Raw genomic sequence first — 15,393 nt, forward strand, 5'->3', positions numbered from 1 at the left:
TTAACTATCCATTAGGAATCAATGATTCATCCATAATGCATTACGGTCAAAGGTACATTAAAAAAGCATGGTTGGTCACAAAAATATGTCACACGAATGGGCGGGGCCAAAGAAATATAGTCTTCTGCTTCAAAAAACACATCAACCTTTTTATTATTTTGGGAAATGTGCTGAAATTTCATTTTAATAATTAATGCTAATGAACAAACACCAAAGCAAAACCAAAAGAATGACTTTCAGTTGGTGGATAAATAGGATAGGCTAATAGTAGGTCTAGGAGTGTATAAAAGGAAACCTACATACAGTATTCCTAAATGATGAGCCTGTCTATAACGTGCTCCTAACGTGCGTCAGTCAGTGCGCAATGTGGCCGCTAGGTGGAAATGCTTTAGAGTCTATTTCTCACATTGTTGGAGAGAGAGGCAGCGGAGGGGGAGACGTATAGGGATGGATGGGTGACATACACACACTGAAGAGGAGTGGAGACCGCGGTGCACCTGCAGAGGGCTGCGTGGATGTAGCACGCAACGTGGATGTGTCACGCCGCTGTTTTGCTGCAGGAGGTTGATAAAGTGGCATTATTAAAGCTAACCTTACGTAGGTACGCATTTCACACCTCACACGCACGCGCACCGGTGCTACCACGCGGATTTGGACATGTAGCCTTGGAGAAGACACTTGAACACGGACACAGGGACAGTGACCACGCTTTCAACATCTACGTACACAGACGCGGAGGTTGTTAGTGGACAGTTGCTGAGCGTGGAGTGGGATTGTCTCAGGACACACTATGGGGGGATTCGGGGCGGTGTGGAGCGCCCTGGATGGGACTTGGCGGTGGCCGAGGCTGCTGCTGGTGCTGAGCTTGTTGCTGCAGCGTTACCTGGGCTCCGTGTTGGACTGCCCGCCTACCTGCAGCTGCTCGCCCACCGACATATTCTGCAACAAGTCGGACAACAGCAAGTTCTTCCCGCTGCTATCCTTTCAGGGTCACAGCTCCAACGGCAGTGGTGGCATCGAGGAGCTCTTTCAGAACATCACCTCCATGTAAGTCACGCACACGCCGGTCTCAGTGCGTCTTTACAGCTACAGGCGCTTAGGCTTTGACTTATCCACATATGTGTTTCCATAGCTTATGCTTGATAGCGTACACAAATGTGCTAGGACGCCGCACATTGACCAGAAGTTTTTTTTTTCTTTCTTTAACACCAAAATGAAACTAAAATCTCATCTTAAGCTAAATCTCATCTTGGATCTAGAGTTGGATCTGATGAGGGTTCACAGTGCTGGGCTTTGTGCACGACGCATTGGGTAAAGACTTGTGTCACAGTTTGCCATGGTTACAGCGTGGGATACACAGAAAAGAAAAAAAAAAAACTAGGCCTATAAATAATAAGCATCTATGGCTATTCTGCATGCATCAGCCGATGAGATTCACAAGAAAGCAGACAACAATCTATAATTAAACATAAATAGACTAGAGAAGCAATTGCTATACTTTTCTCTAGATACTATTTGTGGAACTGAAAAAAAATTGCTGCACTCTTTAGTGAAAAGGCCTAGCCAAACAGTTTTATTGTGAAATAAAAGCAGTCACACAAAAATACAGAAGCGGGCCTAGATGAATACAAGTTTGCTCAGTCTTTTGAATATATCAGTAGTCTATTTTGTGTCAGCAGCCACATATGGTATTGTAATTGGTTTTGGTGTTGAACAGAAACCGACAGCCTACTACAGTTATATTTTAGGCATTGTTGAACTTACAAACTTTGGTAAAATAATCATAATAATAATGTCTTGGATTTATACTGTGCGAAAGCAGCATCAATCTCACTGCACTTCTGTAGTCACAGCTGCCCTAGGATTCACTGACGGAAACGTGGCTGCTGATTTGCAGTACCAGCTTGTACAATTCACTCACAAACTCAAACTATTGATGCTTGGGCCTGCAACAGTCTGAAAACCAAAACAATTGTGAGTCAGTGTCACCCCACTTCAGCTATCTCAACATCTTTTATTGTGCTTAACAATTTGTGCAACATCAATTTATCAGCAACTCCAATGCGTAAAAGGCTACTAATTCATACAGTCTGTATATCATACCTGTAGGAAAGTAAACTTAAAATAAACAAAATAGACATAGGCCTGCGTAACTTCCATCGCTTTCGTTCTATTATTACAGCAAACATTTAAACAGTTTATTTTAAATTATGGTTTGGTTGAAATGTAGAGCTTTTTGTCTGAAGCTCCCATTTAACATTTAGGATCTATAAATATACAAAGGTTTAGTCAAGAAACAGCTCACCATTGTTTCCCCTAATCTCATTTAATACCAAAGGCTGTTTCAACAGGTGACTTCACAAGACTAACTTGACCTTGCAGCTGTAGACAAAGGACACGAAGTGCCGAGCTCAGAGAACATTTAGGAGAATACAGTTAGTATTTTCTCCAAACCCCCCTTTTTATGTGACACAGCGTAATAAGCTGTGTTGGAAATAGCTTTGTTCTCTCAGTCATAAAAGCAGCCGTGATTCAGTGGCTCATAAGCACAAATGGAAATGTAAATGTCACTTTTCTTGGGATTGAGCCAGTCATCCGGATCTGGCGCTCTTCCCATGGCCCAGTACGCAGCAAACAGCATCACTGAACATATATATGGATTTATGGAGCTAGTCTTTTCTCACTGCTTCAATACTAGAGCCCTGCTTTCAAATGAGGATTTTCCTTTAGACTTTTGCTGCAGTTTAGATATACAACACAGAATGTGCATGTGACTATTTAATTCAACTGGTAGTTCATGGATAAAATATAAACTGATCGCAGGAGTTAAAAGTATGACTTTTGGTTGTGATAATTACCTTGAAAACTGTGTTTTACCCTGTTTATTTTAGTTAAGCTGTTTGTGGATTGGCAGAACCAACTGTGATATCCAATTAGACCAACGCCCTTTTGTAAATAGTTCAGTGGTTGAATTGTGTCTTCATCACTAAACTTAAAATACAATCAGTTAGAACTTTCACAAATTTACTTTATCCATTGATTAATGTTCTTGGTTTGTTTATTGTTTACAATGGGGGTCACAAGTAACCTACCTAAATGGAGCAGACCCAGAAGGACAGCAATCCGCTGCCTTGTGACTAACAAATGTAACACATTTAGATTATTTTTATTTCTGTTAATTGTTTCAGGCTGGCCTGGATATTTACAGGAAAAATGGTCTTGAGTAAGAGCTTACTGGAACCCTGCAGGTGGTGGAAAAGTATAGCATGTTTTATTTTTTGGCTGAAGAAAACATGCCATCGTGAAAATACTTTGGATCTTTGGATCTTACTTGAATAGGTCTACTAAATTACATGCATATACAGAAGGAAGGTAATGTCATGTGCATGACAACAAATACTATAAATACCGTATACCATAAATAAGCACTTACCATTTTTATTTTGTAACCATGTCACAAAAATGTACATCTCTACCTCATACTGTATTACTACTTGCCTTGATATAAGTATGAACCAAATTAGTTAAAATCGTAGCCTGGACTTTCTTGTTTATAGATGTTTTACATATAGTCTTTGGTGCTTTAGTCCTGGTTATGGAGAGGGCCTCACTGTATCTAAATGGGCCTGGTTATTGTGCATGCAGAAGCGGTGCCTGTGCTCCCTGCTGGGGGTTTTGGTGATTTCCCTGTTTACATCTGAACTGTGGCTGCCTCCTTCAAAAGATATACCCCTCCACATCCAATCAGTTTGTTCTGTTAGTGTCAAGTGGGCCTGAGGGGGGTAAATAACTGTGTTAATGTCTTTGTAGAATTTACCACTACGTCAGAATATTAAGTATGCTGCCATACACAATGGCATGGCTTATCAATGTTAAAGGTCCTGTATTAAGCAAATTGACTTGACTTGGCTTTAAGCCATGTTAGAATGTTGTTACCTCTTCAAAAAACATATTGGGAGTTGTGTTTTGTTTCATTCATGCAGGTTTTAGTGATCCTGCATTATTAGTCTGTCTAGCCTGTAGACATGTCCTGAAACCTGAACCTGTCTACGTCTCCAAAGCTTAAAATGCTCTCTTCCACCCTGTGATCTCATGAAGTTGTAGTTTTCATGTTAAAAGCTCCCTTTTACATTTAGTTCTGTAGAGATTGGCAATTCCAGTTCTGAAATCACCCAAATGATATGGAGTTTAAAAACACAGTGAAGCACGTCCTGACATCACGAGGTGGAATTAGAGTGTTTTCTGTTTGTCTCTAAATATGCAAGCTCTGTGTGTTAAATTAATGAAATAAAAAACACAACTCTGAGTATGGTTTTGATGAGGAAACAACATGCTAACATAGATCAGAAAATAGTGTAATATAAGCCCTTTAAGTCTTAATATTTTCAATAGACACCTCTTCATGCTTTAAAGCCAAAATAGCCCTAAATGTAAATGACTTCATTTAAACATATTTTCCCTCCTCATGTGACCAGTGTTCTTTAGCATGTGTTACAATAGTATGGATATTTTGCACTTACATCATTGTCTGCCCTCATATTAGGGCTGGGTGATATGGGGATGAAAATTGAATTGTGATCTATTGCTGTGACGACATCTTGCGATTCAGCACTTTTCTGTTTACCCACCCACTCTTTGCTTTGAGTGAGTGACAGGCAGATCTAACCAATCACAGAGAAGTATAATCTCCAATGAGCTGTAGGTGGCATTAATTGTTTCTAGGTTTGTCACAGTAATTACTATATTGATTTATCTTTCAGTAAATGATGGATGGAAAAGGGGTCAATGTTAATCGCGAGTACTTTTTCTTTGTTCTATTGGGGAACTGTTTGGCATTTTTCGGTACAAAAATACAATACAATACAATTACATTTGAATACATAACATGACTCATTATAGACCCAAAGTAACTACTAAAATGTTTCATTCTACAGTTTATTTTTAGCAGCTCATTTTCCCATTTGATTTTTAACAGTAATGTACAAGTATCAACAACTTTTTTGTCCATTTGACAGATTTGAATATTTCCTTTACTATGGATCATACCTGGACGACTGAGAGATTACACAGACAATATTTTTAGGAGGAATAAATCTGCTTTACTGTCATTGTGTCAGTGGCATAAAGTAGCTTCAATATTCATATAGAAATGTATGGTATATCATCTATATTTTTTATAGCAATATATCGCACATGAAAATATGCTATCATGACAGACCTAGTTTCTTCTTATTGGCATATTTAAAGATGCTTACTGCATGAATCATGATTAAAACAAAATTCTGATGTAGGTTCTTGAATATTTTCATATTTTTAGCATATCCCTCACCACAGCAGATGCTTTATATGACTTATCCAGGGCAGCATTCAGAGTTGCACCCAAGTCACCCTGGCATCAGTGAATAAAACCCTGTCTTTGCCTGTCACAGTCATCTGCCTGGAGGCACTGCAAACAGCACAAGCATATTATACACGTTCAAATATTCAATAACATTAGGTGCCACTGCAATTATGTCCATGTTAGAGTGACAGGAGCCATCATTGTGAAGGATAGGGCTAGCTGCTCTTTCACACTGTTAGGCCAGTTATGTGACTAGTGTTTTGGGGCACTTCTCTGGGCACTTAGCAAGAAGAATACAGGAATAATTAAAAGGAAATATTTAGAGCTGCTGCATATTTGTAATAAAAGATGGTAAAAATAAAAGATGGTCTGCTAAATGTAGATGAGAGGACTGGTATCTTGTGGTGTATGAGGCTTATTAATTGTATGAAGATTTTTTTAATGTGTGATATTTTGGTGATATGCAAGAGAACTGACCTCTTAATATACTAAACATTGTAGGCTAGATTTGCGAGATATCGGACATCTGCAAGATTTCAGATTATCCTTGCCTTCCTGGGTAGAGCATATTAAATTAGAGTTTAAAAAGTTTTACGAGTTGATATTCCACTTCTGTTTCTAATTTAATGGCAGATCTTTACTACAATCAATGGTTGATTTTAGGCTTTCTATAGAGTACTTGGGTACATTGGTAATGGTATTTCACATTGATGTATAACTTCATATTTATTACTTCAAATAACGGCCGTGAGAATGCAGCAAGGAGTTCAGACAGGAAGCCAGGATCTGAAGCCAAAAAGTAAATACCAAATATTCTATAGTAAACTTAAAAATACAAACTTTGCTAAAGAATCAATCAGCATTTGTATTTTTATGCCTTAGTTTTTTTTTATTATTTGCTAGTCCAGATAACTGCAGAAGCTATGATATTGTGGAGCCGTAGACGTGGACGGCCCGTTTCTCCTTCGCCTGGAGTGAAGCAGATGATGCAGTGGTGCTCTGCTGCTGTGTGAGCAGGTCAGTGCATTTATGCTCAGTAGTGCCACGCAGCGACAAGAGCAAATACACAGCACCTGTCAGTGGGTCAACAGTGTAGGGTTTTAATAGTCATAGTGCTAGATAAAGCCTCTCTCTTTTGAAAGCTCAAAATGTGGGAGTTGTACACAGTTAAATGCAGAACAGTTATACAAAATAACTGTAAACAAAAATTACTTTTTTTCTTTTGGTCATTTGCTTTCTTTTCTGACAGGGGTCCATCAGAGGAAACCAGTCACATGGTTATTAGCCAGATGTTTAAGTTGGATGCCCTTCTTTTTGCAGCTAGCCATGATCTTGTGATAGGAGTGGGCAATGGGGGACTTGAAGTGGTAACTGATTATAGTACCTACCGCTCTTTTAGCTTGTTTAAGAAGAGGATTTTTTTTTTTTTAATTCAAGAACACTTAAATGCCTGTGCCTGACAACCACATCTCATCAACGTTGTACAAAACATACCTTCAGTTCATGACTTCATTTCATAATCACAAAACCATCATCAAATCCCTTTTATGCTGGTTGTCTGTGGAGCTGATAATGAACAACATTATGACAGATGATCAATATGTGTGAATCTATGTGTCTTTGTCATCAATATTAACATGCTGTCCATTACACTTGCTGTCTCATATTTCATGAAAATGAAAAGACCAAGTCAATACTGTCCTCAGTAATGCATTAACACATTCAAAGAGGTCAGTCATGCTCACTGTTATGGATGGGCACAGGTCAAACTGACATGCTCCTTTACAAGGACATTGAAGAAAGAAGTGCTTTGTTATGGCTTATGTAGCTTATTTTACAATAGGCTGTATTCACGAATTTGATGTCAGAGGCCAACATAACTCTATGGGTAATTTACTTTGAACAAAATAAACAAACCACGTATTTTAGCTGGAACTGGGCCCCCAAATAAGCCATATTAAATTGTAGCGGAACGTTCTTTCAACTGGCAACAACTGGGCCTGTGTTTTGGAATCTAACAGCAAAAACCTTACATTACTGGTCAGACACCAAGCAACAGTTAGAAAATGTTTGAATGAATGAAAATCCCATGTGTATGATCCTGAGCTTTATAATGTCACCAATTTTAAAAAAAAAGGGTAAATAAAGGGTTTCATATGGTTAGGCTCTTATACATAGACTAGGTTATAATGATCTGCATTTTAATACCTTATACCTTACTTAAAAACATGAAAAACAGAGTTAGTTTATTTTAAATCAGAATGAACTAGCTAAACCAATAAACAACAATAATTAAACCACAGTGACACAGTGACACACAAGATTAGCTCTAATTTAAACTTGCTTTAGTAATATATTTGGTCTTCTTTGTATATAGGCCTGGTTTAGATGTTTGCGTCCTGATTTATTTAGCTCACAGTCCTTTTCTAAACAATAGATGACAATGAATCACATATTCTCCTCTGTTTATGAATCCTAGTATGCACCATAAACTGTTTAATAATTTCCCTGCCCTTTTTAGACACAGAGACAGTCCAAAATGGCACAGTCTGCTGGCGATCTTCTTTCCTCTTGAGGCTCCATTTTGGTGTTTTAATCATGTTAAAATGGGCTATGGCAGAGTCCTGTCAGACTTTACAGAATTGTGTGATAACAGTCTCCTAGATATAAATGTTCGACTTTCAGAGGAATCCTTGGAACAATACTAGTACTGTTTATGGGAAGGAAGTTAAAATTGCCATATCTTGACTCTGTTTGACTCTAAAATGTCACATAAAAATTGATGCCATAACAAAAAAATGACAACTGCAAATCAATCTTTTAACTAAATATGTTTATTTTGTTTATTTTAAGCCCATTCTTTATCATTTTTATTGTTTCTTTATTAACCTTGCCTTTTATTTGCTGGTTCTACAAACTGTCTGTTAAAGATAAGAACAGCTTGAACAGCGTTGTGAAGATCAGTTGCAAAATCATAGGTGCACAGATGTCCTGCTTAGATGCCCTGTGGATCAGGCAAGTGGTCCGCAAAGCTAAATGCGTATTAGGCCACCATGATGGCCACAACCTTAAGCAGGAGATCTTCCTAATGCCCTCCGGGAGGCGCTATTTTGCCCCCAGCTAAAAAACAAACTCACACTCATTTATTCCAGCAGCCATCACTTTTTTAAATTCAGTGGTCTGTAGCATAGAGTGGGCTAGCTTTATCACTGATTTATGATGTCTGGACCTTATTTGTTTTATTTGACAGCAGCACTTTTAGCTTCTGCTTTTTAACCTAGAGGTCCTGCTGAACCTACACTGATTAAAGTGACACTGTTGTCATTGTTTCTATTCTTCACGTCTGAACTGAATTGCCCTTTTGGAATGAATGAATAAAGTTATCTGTTTTTGATTCTGATTCCAATTACTCGGCTCAACAAACCAGTCTTATTCCCAGTAAAGGCAGATTTTGCTGGTCCAGCATTTTGAGCAATCCTGACCGCCCAAGCAGGAGCGTTATGATGATAACATTTGTATTATGATCTGATACCTGTAGTAATTTTTTGTGATATCCTCATTTCATATAATGATTCAATGCTTTTCTGTTCATTACAGCTCTATACTCAACTCATTTCTTCACTCGTTTTTCCTTCTCATCTGGCTCTGTCATGCTTCGACTGAGTGACAGGTGCATTTAACCAATTGTAGTTTGAACTCTTAGGAGCAGTCAATAGCTTTAATTACCTCTTAATGACATATATAAATATACTAGCTACATGAATTGTGATAAAATCGTGAACAATGCAGGCTTAAGTTCTTTGGGTTCCCATAGGGATTGTTTTCAGGCAATGATTTATTTACTAAATTATTTTTACCACTTCAATATACTTTCATTTTACTGTTAAATAGCCACACCTACTGATACTGTTTAGTATACTATTCAATCATTACATTACATGTTCCCTGATTTGTCAAATAGAACTTATCACAAAATTCAGACCAAGTGCCCCTTTTCCGCTCTTTGTGTCTGTTGGACGTGTCCGACAGTCATGTAGAAAGTGAATTGTTTGTTTGACATTTTGGATTTGTCAAGTCTTCTTTGCTGAACCAAAACTGAACACTAGAAGTTGTGCTATGTGCCTTTATCTCTTCTTGTATAACTCTTCTTGTGTTGTGCTCTCTCTGGCCCTGACTGTACACTAGCTGATCTAACCTAAGCCATCATGTCTTTTTCTATAGTTGCCCAATGCAGATCTCCTCTATGTGATGGAGGCCTGGACTGCCTCCTCTCAGTGTGTCATGCTTCTGAATACAAAGTGAGAGCGTCGAGCTACACGGACGCAGAGTGGTCTGTTGCCATAGCGACCAGCCACCGGCCACAATATATATTTATCTGCTGCTTCTTCAGTGGAGGCGCTTGTGTTGCACTAAGGCTGTTCCTTCAACATTAAGTGGATGTATTGTGGGTTTGTGGGATAAATAAGTAAAAAGGCTACTTCGGATAGAACTGCCACATATCTGCTTTAAATAATAACAGCTGTAATATTGGTGAAAAAAATGTATCCATGTTTTTACTTTTTTATGGTATAGACTAATATGCTGATGTACATTGGCTTTCACTGTGGCCAGTAGTAACACACTAAACAGGAGAGGATCACTCACATGAACCCACTACCTCTCTCTCTCTCCCTCCCTCTGTTGGCCCTTTAGTAAATGCAGCCACATGAATATTTAATGTGCATGAAACCAAACACTGCAATCAATTCAGGCCTTCACACCTCACAGTGCTACAATCTCAGCTCATAAGACTCATTCCCTGCTTTCTGCATCTCTGCTTTCTTGTCCAACACTCTCCTGGTGTAAACACATGCGATGACTGAAGACGTAGGAAGCTGAAATTGAGATTCAAGATTCATTATATACTGAGACAAAAGTGTGAAAGCATTTACAAGACATATTGACACATATTGTGAGCATACAGAAAGGACATTGATAGAGGGATGTAGAGGATAAAGGTTACAATCAACACAGAATGTAAACTTTTTAACCTTAAAAGTTGACATCTCTGAATAGTTTATACTATACTACTATACTACTACTTGCAATAGTGTGCTGACAGAACTAGTATTCATAGTTTATTTTGATAATTGGATCTACTTTAACCTGTTCTCAAACTTAATATTTCAAATTATTGCAATCCACTAATGCAAAGGCCAAAAGGGGACTAATCCATGGTGGTTTAACTTGATATTTTACCTTGCTATAACTTAAAGGTCATTTTTCCACAGATAAAGACATTCTGCCTTTCCCTGGAATGTTCCACACTATGGCATTAAACATGTCTATCTCATAAAGACAAGCAGGTGACAAGACCAAGTTAAAGAGACAGGCGACCCTGCTCACAGTAAGAATACATGTATTTCAAGTTGTTTTGAGTAATAAAACAATTTAATAAATGCAAGATAAATAAGTTTTATGCCATAGTGCGAAACATTCAAGGAGAACTTTCTGTGGAGACAAGCATGTGGCACACTATTCACCAGAAAAGGTACATGGTGCACTTTTAAACTAATAGGTTTATTTTCATTCTTATACAGCAGAATTCCCCCCCAAAACAAAAGCAATATTTGGTTTGTTATCTCCCTAACACAAGAAACAAGTTTTCATGTCAAAGAACCTTCTGCTTTTAAATAAATAAATAAATAAATAAAAGAAATCGCAAGATTAGTGTATTTATTTATTTAGTTTAACCTTATTTTAAGACTTGACAGCAGCTGTAGTGTGTTTGTACAAGCATCTGAAGTAAAATGTGCCGGGTGTGTAGTTTGTGTGAGGAGACTGCTAACTGGTGTCTAAATGGGTATTTAGATGTCTAATTTGATTGATCTCATTTGATTAGGCTGTAAGTCTGTGGGCCTTGGGGGAAACAGAAGCTGTGTCAGGTAAAAAATAACCCACAATCAATGAGCACGCTCCACTGAGTCTGCTCCGGTGCAGACATGTCCTCGTCAGCCCATCTGTAATCTACAGTCACGCTTATGTTTAGAGAAAGAAGTTTGTATTATTCACTTCTATTGTAATATTGGTGTTTATGTCTGTATTCAATATCACTGTCGTAAAAGTGGAGTCATTTGGAGAAATATGGAAACTGGAATTGGATTTCTTTTTCAGAAAATATGAAATGCTGTAAGGGTAATGTTATTTTGGAAATGTAGTAGAATTAATTTTAGAGTTTTGTTTTCAAGAATAATATCGACTGCTCGCTGCAATGACTTTGACATCCGGCCCGTGATCTATGCTATTGGCTGCATAACAGTGTTGCCAAACCCAGGAATCTTAGCACTGAAAGTGCATAATTGACAGCCTGTCTGATCCATGTGTTCTCTGTCCATAGATACATAGAGAACTGGACTGGTCTGCAGACGCTGAGAGATGTAGACATGGAGCTGTACACCGGTCTGCAGCGACTGTGAGTTTACAATGTTAAAGTGCATATAAAAGATTAAACTATACATTTACTAAAACATAGTTAACATCATAACAAGATATCGCTAGAAATCTTGCCATGTTTTCCCCTAGCCTCAAATTTTTTTTAAACGGGCATTTTCCGTATTGATGGCATGGATAACTTTTTACAACTCAGCCCTACTTCCTCTATTCGTATATATTTTTTTGTTTGCTTGGGTTTTTTTGTTTGTTTTTTCTACTTTTCTGTTCAAATTGACTCATGTAATGCTATGATAAATATTTACTACATATAGTATTCCACCAAACTAAGTAATAATCAGAAAAACATGAAAACCTGCCACATAAACTTTAAGAGTTGACATATTTCAAAGATTTTCTCATGTGAGTTTGTCTGCTAGTTTTGCCCCTGTGCTTTCTGTGAGAGTCTCCTAATTAACAGCTCCTCATTACAGTTACAGCAGGTTGATGTGGTGAACTCACATTGGTAGAAATGCATTAGACACATACATTTATTCATGTATTCTCCTATTTTAATTATTAATTACACTTCATGACTTACAAAATGAAATTAAAAATTGTGATGGTTTTAAATTGCAGCTAAAAGTATTCTGAGAATAAAAAATGTAATTCACCTCTTACAGTGATGTTGCTAACATCTTTTTTTGTTTATGCCACAGAACCATCACAAGGAGCAACCTACATTACCTTCAAGCTCGGGTCTTCTCCAAGAACCCTCAGCTACACTACATGTAAGTACCATAACAAGGGCAGCATTGTCACTCCTTACATTAGACCTAAGCCAATATATATGAACAATATTACATATCATCTCCACCCAAATCTAAGAGATTTCAGGGAGAAATTCTCCTTCCAAGCAAAAGGCATATATCACTTTTCCTAACCAGCAAACTATCAAACATATCAATTGGGCATACATCACTCTTTCCAGTGAAAATTAAAAAGTCCTAGTCCTTTTCTTGAAATGAAACTTTCTAGAAACTTTAACAAGTTACATATCACATTTGTCTGGTTGGTTTACTCTATCAGTTTGTGAAATGACTAGTAAGGCTCTTAAAAGCAGTTTCTACTACCAGGCCAAAGGTGGGTCAGAGGGTGAAGGGCATTTGGGAGGACACCTGAAATACTGTGGGCGATGTTGCGGCAAATGACCCTCTGAGGCTTTTGTATGTGCACTGTGCCTTTGTGATCAGATTGATATTCTACACAGCTACGGTTGTCCTTGTGTTTAATGGGCTCAAGGTGAGGAGCCCTGTGAGAGCTGCAGGAATCAATCAAGAACAATATCATTTGTTTTGATGTTTATTTAAATTACTGAGATTGGTTTTGTTTTGTAGCTCTGCATTCATTTTCATTATGATTTTAATCTTGAATATGGAGCCCAGATTCCATTTCAGTGTACATCTTGATGCTCATCTGAATTAAAATTATATATTGTTGATGTTTTGAAGTGGATTCTTACAGATAATCTTGGAGATTATATAGTACGAATATGGTGTGGTCAAAACTTCACTTAGCACATTAAAAGAAAACTATTTAGAACTGATGACCCCTATGTTACATTCATAGACTCTATTGCTTTTGTTAATAGCTTTGAACTTAGGGTTAAGATAGTGGTTAACAGTTCACTGAGATTTTCATATGCATCCATCAAAAATTAGAAATATGGAGTCAATATAATACACAGGTCTATGCTAAGTGTTTCCAAGGAGAACTAACCAACCAGGGTCTGAGCCGGCTTCACACAAGGGCGGCCATCTTGTTGCTGCTTCTGCTTCCTGAACAGCAGGAAGTGGGCAGATGGTGTTTGTTTCTCTCTTTGTACACTCTTGTGCCGCACAGTGTTGCTAGGAAACATTTTTCATTCACTCAAACAAGCAAGCGCCTGCAAATGTCTTTTTTCAGGTCAGATTAACAAACACACAGTTTGTGAATCAGGTTTGAATCCTCGAGCTTACTGTTAGGATTCAAAATGCCAATTTTATTTTGAATAAGTCCAATTTAATCATATCAATATCTGTAGCAATAATGTGAAAAAAAAACTGTATGGTCCAGTTCAGTTCAAAAGGTAAGTTAGGTAAGTTACCATCATATAAATTCTACAATTAGTTGGCCGTCATGTTATGCCTGAGTGGCTCTGTAATGTTTCAGAACAGTCATTTGCCAACCTTTGGCACCAACATGGATCTACTTGTGTTGATGTTTCCAGAAGCATTTTGTCTGTGAGGGTCAAATCTCCATATGCTTGGCATACTTTCTCTGGACTTACTTTAGTTCAACATGGCAGTATGTGATAAATGGTTTCTTATGATGGTTGTTTTTCAAAGTCGCAGCAGTTGTTGAGAAGGATGGTGGGATGGTAGGTGAAGCACACCCACAGTCAGCCACACACTGACAGATGTAATTACTGACACTCCAGCTCCGGGCCCAGTCACACAGCTCAGAATAGACAGGACTCATTCTGTTTGCGTGTCTGTGCCATTACTGATAATAGAACCATGCAGGGTTTAAAGAGGAGATAAAAATACTCATCAAAACTACCGTGGTGGTGGGAGGGATGTTGGGAGCTATGTATATGTCCAACCCCAGCAAAACACTCATCAGTACATTTTGAAATATATACTATGGAAAAGTTTATTTTAAATTATTTTACTACATTTGAATTAAAAGCACAAAATGATTATAAGTATGTAAGTAAATGGTAAGCATTGTAAGTAATAAAATAACTAGGTTTAGGGGACTAGCACTTGATAAATGACTCAGTACTGCTATAAAAAGTACACCTAGAAAAGTGACTAAAAGTGCATATAGTTACAGTTACTTTTGTATTTTAGCAGCACTGGAGCAGACAGGAAAGTGTCAAGCACAGATGGTCTTTCTGCCTGCCGTCTTGCACAGGAAGTGAAAGATTTATTCAAGAGGCTCATTTGAATCTTCTTATGATGCATATATTTACACTGATTCCACTATAGTCTTTCTAAGCTCTGTTGGTACAAGCAGCAGACCACAGCAGTGACCAGTGACTGTCCAGATCAAACAGAAAGAGAAAAGAAATGATTTGAGAAATATGTTCAGTCTTGTGGGTTTGTGCGCTGAGAGGAATACTGATGAAGTAGTCTATGAATAATAAAGACAGTTACATCACACGCTGCAGGAATCAGCTTCAGATGAGCTGCAATCAGACAGAGACAAGCAAGACCAGGAAGCAGAGAAATAGTTGTACTCATCCATTCATGACAGCTCAGCACTGTACAACACTCAAACAACAGGAGAGTCCATCCATAACAGAGCACACAGGTTTGGAGATGTAGGTGCTCAGCTGGGCATGGACAGAGTCTTCTATAATATGACTGTGTGGGTGAGTTAAGGATTAGGAGTTTCAGTTTCTCCATCAATGCTATAAAACAGATTTAATATGTGGCTTGTTTTTTCTTAATTTTTGTCTGCAAGTCTCTATACGTCAGAACTTTGGAAATTAGGGCAAATAGACAGCTTGTCAAATTCTTTTTCTATTTCCTTCTCAAAAGTTATAATATTTTATTTAAAATTATTCATTTTTTAATTAATTAATTCATCTAATTTCT

The 15,393-nt window shown here is 37.8% G+C and overlaps 1 protein-coding gene across 1 annotated transcript in view; it reads left to right on the plus strand.

Moving 5' to 3' along the window:
• The first annotated feature begins 466 nt into the window (after nt 1-466).
• LOC117372851 (NT-3 growth factor receptor-like) overlaps nt 467-15,393 on the plus strand; it is a 46,739-nt gene continuing 31,812 nt past the window's right edge. Inside the window, exons 1-3 of the mRNA XM_055222429.1 lie at nt 467-1,047; nt 11,718-11,792; nt 12,469-12,540. Of these exons, the coding sequence (XP_055078404.1) occupies nt 791-1,047; nt 11,718-11,792; nt 12,469-12,540 (404 nt within the window). The 5' untranslated portion in view covers nt 467-790. The remainder of the gene's footprint in view (nt 1,048-11,717; nt 11,793-12,468; nt 12,541-15,393) is intronic.

This window comes from Periophthalmus magnuspinnatus, chromosome 6 (assembly GCF_009829125.3).
Source record: "Periophthalmus magnuspinnatus isolate fPerMag1 chromosome 6, fPerMag1.2.pri, whole genome shotgun sequence".
NCBI classification, from domain to species: domain Eukaryota; kingdom Metazoa; phylum Chordata; class Actinopteri; order Gobiiformes; family Gobiidae; genus Periophthalmus; species Periophthalmus magnuspinnatus.